This window comes from Impatiens glandulifera, chromosome 9, assembly GCF_907164915.1.
Source record: "Impatiens glandulifera chromosome 9, dImpGla2.1, whole genome shotgun sequence".
Classification (NCBI taxonomy): domain Eukaryota; kingdom Viridiplantae; phylum Streptophyta; class Magnoliopsida; order Ericales; family Balsaminaceae; genus Impatiens; species Impatiens glandulifera.
The window spans coordinates 23,261,358-23,270,030 of record NC_061870.1 but is presented as its reverse complement, the minus strand read 5'-3'; the positions used below and the strand labels follow the sequence as shown (position 1 = coordinate 23,270,030).

The 8,673-nt window shown below is 31.2% G+C and overlaps 1 protein-coding gene across 1 annotated transcript; it reads left to right on the top strand.

Annotated features, from left to right (window-relative positions):
• Positions 1–3,337: 3,337 nt before the first annotated feature.
• LOC124913949 (signal recognition particle receptor subunit alpha homolog) lies at positions 3,338–8,392 on the top strand. The gene is made up of 10 exons (XM_047454393.1): positions 3,338–3,468; positions 4,962–5,954; positions 6,034–6,118; positions 6,217–6,312; positions 6,386–6,538; positions 6,623–6,730; positions 7,137–7,256; positions 7,359–7,484; positions 7,575–7,658; positions 8,096–8,392. The coding sequence occupies exons 2-10, from the start codon at positions 4,987–4,989 to the stop codon at positions 8,219–8,221; spliced, it is 1,866 nt and encodes a 621-aa protein (XP_047310349.1). The 5' UTR covers positions 3,338–3,468; positions 4,962–4,986; the 3' UTR covers positions 8,222–8,392.
• Positions 8,393–8,673: the final 281 nt, after the last annotated feature.

Here is an 8,673-nt window from a genome sequence, read left to right as displayed (position 1 = left end):
GAATAGTTTTGTTGGCGTTGAACCGACCAACCGGACCAACCGAACCGATCTTTTTGGTAAAAGAAAAGCATAATAAATTTAATTTAAGTGGTTTCAGTTCAATTTGGTTGATCAATCCACGAGTCAACTGGGCACAACATCCGATCACAACCTCTCTTTCTACACATGTTCTTTGTCTACTCATATACAATCAACAAAACAAAATATTTTGGTTTTTTTTTTTTTTTTTTTTTTTTTTTTTTAAGTTAACTCTCAATTGATTTTGGGGTCATATTCAGATCTGAAATAAATTATATGACCATGACAAAATTGTTGGAAAAAATTACATAATAATAAAAAATGTGGAATAATTATTATTTTTATTTATGTCAAAATAAGATAATTAACAAAATTAAACCAAACAACACTCAATAAAATCAAGCACAAGTAGACACCAATCTTATTATAAAAATTAACAAGGATAAAAATCGTAAACCTCTTAAAAACACTCTCAATATATTATAGTGGGTTACACTAAAGTAATCTCTAACACCTAAAAGTTCACTAATACAAAAATCTTCAAAGGTAATGGTAAATTAAAAAAAAAAAACAATAATAGATCTCACCAAAATGAAATACTTCAAACGAGTATTTCAGATAAGTTTAAATAAAGATATAGATCGGTCGAATTGTAGAGAACGCCGCAAAAGTTCTAACAATTGTGATTCGAGACAAAACCGATATCATTTGACTACCTGATTGTCTCGCTGAAACTTTAAATATCTAACCCTACTTTTGTTTATTTGATCTCTATAATTTTTTATTTCTATTTAATAGTTGTTCTTTTATGTAAACAAATAGAGTCCAAAAAGACAATGATCATTTTAAAAAGAAGCTCCAAAATTATCATGAGATAGGGGAATTTGTCCGTTGAAGTTCTAAAGGGGAAAGGGGTAAATTGAAAATTCTCGACAACCGATCAACCAACCGACCTAGGATTTGTTTATTTATTCTCCTAGGTTCAAAGGGAAGAGGAAGAACAATTTTTAGATGTGAAACCAACTATTTTAAAATCCACCATTAGAGCAGTTGGGAGCTTTTGAAGATTCTTTGAGTTTTTCTACTAGCTATTATTGGCTTTAGGATTGCTATCAGTAGCTGTTAGGGAGATTATGGAAGCTTCAAGGGTAAGTAAACCGACCAAACCATTCAAACTCAACCAAAACCGTTCAAATCAAACAGAATATTAAACTGAATCGGCCAAACCAAATTCAACGGTTCAGTTTGTCAGTTCACCGCCATTAAAACCGCTCAAACTGTTCAAAGACAGAGAACAAAAATTGAACCTTAAACCGAGAATGACCTATTATATTATAACTATTAGGTCATAACACATTTATAACACATATTTAAAATAATAATAAGAGAATATGAACGTAAAAACTTATTAGTAGAATATCAAAGATATTAAGTAGATAAATTTAATTTCAAAATCGTTTCTCATTTCTAGTGTGACGTTCAGTAAGAAAAAAAAATCATAGTATAATGTATTTGTGTTTTGAAAATTATGATAGTGATCCACCAAGGTAGTCCAGTTGTAAGAGTCGATTTAAGAGATAAAAGAAAGTCACGGGTTCGATTCCATCTGAAAGCGCTTTAAATTTAAGCAGATGACTATGACTACCGTGTAGTGTCATGCTAGTTCTCTTTTAAGGGAGGTGCTTTTCCCACCCCATCCCATATTCCCACCATTGTCCTCACTCCTCAATTAACTCCCAAATTACTTATTTATCCCTATTACTTTTATATATTTACCTTTCTTATTTTATTTATTTTACTTATTTTATTTTATTTAATTATTAAGTTTTTTTATTAAATATAATTAATTAATTAATTTTTAATATGTTTTTTTTAACTTTATTTATTTAATTACAAATATAAAATATTATTTTTTTTATATTATAATAATTTTTTTTTTGGAAAAATATTATAATTATTTAAAATATATTAAATATTGAAATGTGTACTAATTTAATAAAATATAAATATTGAAATGTGTATTAAATATTATATTTAATATTTTATTATATTAATTATATATATATTTTTTAAAATACTTATAAAAATCATTTTTTTTATAAATAAAATTATTTAACAAATAAATAAAATAAGATAAAGTCTTTAATACATTATATATTAATAATTAGTCAAATTAAATATAATGTTTTACTTAATAATATAAACGATAACATTTGCATAATATTTTTAATAATATTTTTTATTAAAATATTTCATATTTAACTTTTTAAAATATTTATTTTATCTAAAATTATTATATTATTTTAATTAATTTATTATAATTTTATTATTAATATATAATATTTAAAATTAATTATATATCTTTTAGATTTTTTATCTTTTAAATAAAAAAATATTAAAAATTAATTAATTAATTATATTTCATAATAAAAAAATTTAATAATTAAATAAAATAAAATAAGTAAAATAAATAAGATAAGAAAAATAAATATATAAAAATAATAGGGATAAATAAGTAATTTTGGAGTTAATTAAGGAATGGAACAAGGGTGGGAATATGGAAGGGGTGAGAAAAGTAATTTGCCTCTTTTAATTAAAAAAAAAAAGAATTAGGCTAGTGATTCATTAATTATGTTTTTGTCAGAAAAATAAGCATCGGTTATTATATTGATATATTTAATTTATTTTAACAAAAAATTTAATGAATTAAACCAATTAAACTGATCAAACTTATCCTCTAATCGTTCAATCCGAACCGATTAAACCGACATTTTGAAATTTAGTAAATCGACGTCAACAATTTTTATATGCATTTCGGTCAATAAACCGAACTGTTTACACCTTTAGAGAAACTTATCCGATCGTTGGTATTATTTGAACATTTCTTCCACTAAATATAGTTGTGCACTTTTGTCTATTTGAATTCGTTCAAATTTCACAATTTCGTAAAGCTTTTTAAAGCATCAAATTTAGAAGTTACATCATCCTATTAATTCAAATCTAAGTATTAATTCATTTTAGTTTGTCGTAAAATGATGAAGAAGATTAAACAAATGAAATAATTAGGGTGACCTAAGATTCTTGCCAAAATGAAAAAAAAAAGATTTTCATCCAACTATAAACAATTATAAAAGAAAATGCAAGTGATTACTTGAAGGAGAAAATTTATTAAAGATGTCTATTTTAAAATTAGAAACATCATTAAATTTATTTATAAGATGAGTTAAATCATAAATAGAATTTTAACTAAGGATTAGTTTCATTAATCTTATACGCGTATTTCTCCTATATATATATATCGAGCCGCCGGTCCAATCGAGGTTATTATTTTCTGGTCTCTCTCCTCTTCCCTCATTTGTAGATTTACTCGTCGAATCTTTCAATTTTGGTTGATTTTTTTCCTTCTGTTTCTCCGATAGAGATTGATTGCTGATTCAATCGAAAACTCAGGTCAGATCGGTGTTATGAATATAATTTATTATTTTGATTTATATAACATGCGAATTCTCGTTGAATATCATCTATCGGCCAATTTCCGTTCGTTTTATTGCTGAATTTATAGGTTTCTGGTGTTTTTTCGTTCACGCATGTTACGATCTGGTTAGATCCGGAAAGATCAATTAGATTCGAAATATAGTTATAGCATCGAGCTTTTTTTGTTTATTTGTTGATATGAGTAGCTGCAATATACAAATTGCATAAATGTAAACAAGGATCTAGTTCGATTAGAAGCTTTTTCAACTTTCAACCGATGTTCCATTAATCGTGTGCTGCTGCTCTGCGCCTATCCTCAAACTTTAGCAAAATATGTGACTAACGTAGCGTTACCAAATTGATTACATACGATTGATAGTAGTAACTGGAATTTAGCCGTCTTGCCTTATAAGTTTGTGGTTTCCTAAAGTTTGTAATTGGAGTGATCTGTGTGTTTATCTGGTTATTAATAGTTCTCCCTAAGTACATATGTGGAAATTCTCAACTTGATCACAAACGTATCTAGGTTTTATCACTTTTTATAGTCATGAAATCATGTTTTAGTAAATTTGTATATGTAACTAGTTCTCACCAAGAAACAATCAATTTATCATCAATAGGCAAAAAAAATTGTGGCTAGTTGGGATCATAGTTTTCCCTTGTATTGAAAAGAAAAACTGTGTAATAAAAGTTGATGGAGGATCTAAACAACTTTTAGGCTATTGATATATCGTGGATAATATATGATTAGGATCAAGATCACATTCCTTGCAAAGTGTCTAATTGGTGTAGCTATTTAGGCTCTTCTTCCATGGAATGTCTACCAAAGAATGAATTGGTGCCTAGGAACCACCTTAGTAAACCAGACCACTTTGCTCCAATTCACCATGTTGCATCTACTCCTGATCAAATCCCAAGTTTCTTAAGTTGAGAAAAGACCTTGAATTGCTGATTTCCAGTCCCAAGCCCAGTCCAATCAGCTGGCCTGGAGTTATTTTTATTGTAATTTGCCAAACAAATTTGTGGTCAATGAGTTTCCAAAAGTCATAAGCATATAGTATTTTTTAACACATGTTAAGAAACGGTGAAAATACAAATGACCTCTTTTGTTTTCAAATGGTGATGTGACTAACCTCATTTTTATCACACTTACAGAAAAAGGTCCATTGTTAGGTTATAAATAGTAGTATAGGTTAGTGGTATGCTTGTAAACAAAGATAGTGGAAGATTTGTAATTGTTGTTTAGAAGATATTCTCAAATGAATTGTATCAGATATGTGAAATGAAATGAGAAGTTACATTATGCTCTCACCTCTTTTCCCTCTTAATTCTCCCCTTTGGCCTTATTAGGCCATTCTCTTTACCCTAAATCTATAATTTATTATCTGGTTGTATCAGATATATTTGTTCCTGTTCACTCCTTACTCTAATGTCATTATTTCTAACCGGTTTTCAGGATTTTATTGCAGGCAAGGTATTAGAAGGACTAAAATAATGTTAGAGCAGCTACTGATCTTCACTAGAGGAGGGTTGATCCTCTGGACTTGCAACGAGCTTGGTAATGCACTTAGAGGCTCGCCCATTGACACCTTGATTAGGTCTTGTCTTTTGGAGGAGCGTTCAGGTGCTGCATCCTACAATTATGATGCTCCTGGAGCTGCGTATACTCTAAAATGGACATTCCACAACGAACTTGGCCTTGTATTTGTTGCTGTTTATCAGAAAATACTCCATCTTTTGTATGTTGATGATCTGCTTGCTATGGTGAAGCGAGAGTTCTCAGAGATCTATGATCCAACTCGTACCGTCTATGATGATTTCGATGACATTTTTAGGCAGCTTAAGAAAGAGGCTGAGGCGCGGGCAGAAGAAATGAAAAAGTCTAAGCAGATCAGTAAGCCTGTGAACAACTTGGCCAAGAAGCAAGGGCAGGTGCAGAAGTCCAGTACTGGGGGAATTGCGAGAAAGGGTGACAGTGAATCTGGAAGTGATGGTGCGGATGATGAAAACTTGAAAGTGAAGAAAATAGAAAACGGTTATACAAATGGTAATCATGTTGGAGTTGACAAGCTACCACCTGTTGTTAATGGTAAAAAAGACGAAAGTCCCAATAATGGGGCATTTAATGTAAATAAGTTACAGAAGCTAAGACAAAAAGGTAGTAAGAAAATAGACACTGTTCCAAAGAAGAGTTCCATAATAGAGCCAAACAAAAAGGTGACAAAAAAGAATAGAGTTTGGGATGATTCACCTAAAGAGAAAAAGTTAGATTTTACTGATCCAATGACTGAGAATGGAAATGAGAGTATAACTGTTGTAGAAGTAGATCAAGGTGAGAGTAGTATGATGGACAAGGAAGAGACATTCAGCAGTGACAGTGAGTCAGAAGAAGAGGAGGAACCAGGAAAGGAAAACAAGGCTGGAACAAAGAAGACAGGGTGGTTCTCATCCATGTTCCAGAGGTAATCCATTTTTTCTCTTCCCCAATGTTTGTTTATCATTTCTACGTTTCTTATTTATTCTCCCCAACTTCTTTACCAGTATTGCTGGAAAGGCTAGTTTGGATAAGGCTGACCTAGAACCTGCACTGAAAGCTCTCAAGGACCGTCTCATGACAAAAAATGTGGTATGCTGCAGTTCCCATTTTGTCTACATTCTTACGACTTATATTGGCTTTAGCATTTCACTATTGGTTAACAATTTCGTTGGCAATCTTGGTTGTAGGCAGAGGAGATTGCTGAAAAGCTTTGTGAATCTGTAGCAATAAGTCTGGAAGGTAAAAAGCTTGGTTCATTCACCAGGATATCATCAACTGTTCAAGTAAGTGTGTTGATCTTTCCTGTCACAACTGTTTCCAAAAGAACAAGCTGTTATATTGAATCTCTAACTCCAGGTGGCAATGGAAGAGGCCCTTGTCCGTATTTTAACTCCTAAGCGTTCAATCGATATACTACGGGAAGTGCATGCTGCAAAGGAGCACAGAAAGCCATATGTCGTTGTCTTTGTTGGAGTCAATGGAGTTGGGAAATCTACCAACCTTGCAAAGGTTTTTGACTAGTTTTTGTATCCTTTCATTTTGCAGAATTCATATCTCATTAAGGTGAACTATAACTTCTTCTTGGATTGTCAGGTTGCTTACTGGCTTCTGCAGCATGATATTAAGGTCATGATGGCTGCATGTGACACGTTCAGATCAGGAGCTGTTGAACAATTAAGAACTCATGCACGGAGACTCCAGGTATTCTATTGCCTGAAGAAACTAAGGCAGTAACTCAGCTTATCATTTAATCTAAACAATTGAGTACTTATTTGTATTAAATTCATTTCATAACTGTTATTTAAAACTATTTAGATTCAACTCAAATTAAACTAGAAAAAACAACTGCAATGGATAGTTTAACTCGGTAATATAGTAAATGCATACAAAAGACCACTTTAATCCACAAAATTAATCCGATTAAGTTACTATAAGGGTAATCAAATCAACTTACATATTAAATACTTAAAGTTCATATATTTTTATTTGGTTTATTCAACATCTATTTTCCAGGCACTTAAAATTCAGTATTCCACATTTAACACTTACTTTTCAGCTTCGCCTCTTATGGAAAATTTCTGATGTCTAACCTTTTATTTTCCATTAGATTCCTATTTTTGAGAAAGGCTATGAGAAAGACCCTGCAATCGTAGCTAAGGAAGCAATTCAGGAGGCCACTCACAATGGTTCAGATGTTGTTCTTGTTGATACTGCTGGTAGAATGCAGGTATTAACACCAATAGAAGTTTCTATGGATTATAATTTATTAAGTAAGATCCAGAATCATCAATGGACATCATTTTTACTTTAAATTTCTGTACCTGTGCAGGACAATGAACCACTTATGAGAGCATTGTCTAAACTTATAAACCTCAACAGTCCTGATCTTGTTCTGTTTGTCGGTGAAGCCTTGGTTGGGAATGATGCAGTAGATCAATTATCAAAGTTTAATCAGGTTTGTCAGATAATTTTATGTTCATTACATAGTCTATTTATTGTCCATGGTGTACTTTCCAACATTAAACTTATCTACTTGTTCTTACAGAAATTAGCAGACCTCTCAGCTTCCCCAAATCCCAGGTTGATTGATGGTATCCTTCTGACTAAGTTTGACACTATCGACGATAAGGTATATTATTAATTTGGATTGGCTAAATATCCTTTTAGATGGCACTGAGTCAACAATTAAAAAAAATCAATATAAAACAAGAATAATACCTATTAACTTGCGATGAACATGTCTTAGCCATGCATATACTAGCTTATAGTTAAACTGCTCTTTCTTTTTGCTCAGAATTATCCAGATCACATTGGGAAACTGAATTTAGCATGACATTGAATATCCATTGAGAAATTTATTGTCGGTTTCTCTCCATATAAGATACAAAAACATAAGTTTTTCCTTATAAGCCAATGATGTGACCACATTTGAAAGCTAAATTTAGTCTCTTTGTATCGAAAAATTTATATGCCAGTTTCAAATAAGCCTCCATTATATTGAATAGTACCTTTATTCGTGCCCTCTCAGATGGCTAACCTTTGTTTGTTTTGATGGAAACATTGAAGGTTGGAGCGGCACTTTCTATGGTTTATGTTTCTGGTGCGCCGGTAATGTTTGTGGGTTGTGGCCAATCTTATACGGATATGAAGAAGCTCAATGTGAAGTCGATCGTGAAAACATTGCTCAAGTGATTGAGAAATGTATCTTAAAAAAGTGTCATGTCCTGCATCTTTGAGATTGTCTGTTCTGTGTTTTTCGTACTCAAAAACCTTGATCTGTTCTACAACTTTGTGTACTTGATCCATGTTTAACTATTTAATGTGTTTTGGTGAATGGATATGCACCTTAATTCATCCTATTTCCCTTTGATTGAGAATCTGGTGACTGTTTATCACTGGGAATATTAAAAATTAGGACAGCTAGACTCGCATTATATTTTCAATATTATTAATCTATTAAGGTAGCTTTTGGAAAGAGTTGGTATCAATGATAGATTAAGTTGAAGTGAAGATCGTTCGAAAGAAAAAATATTACAAAAGAAAGTATTTTTAATCCCTTTCGGAAAAATCCCTTTCGGGTGGGAATGTATATATGATATATAATTCTTTTTATACGTAGAATATACCGAAATCTTCATTAATAA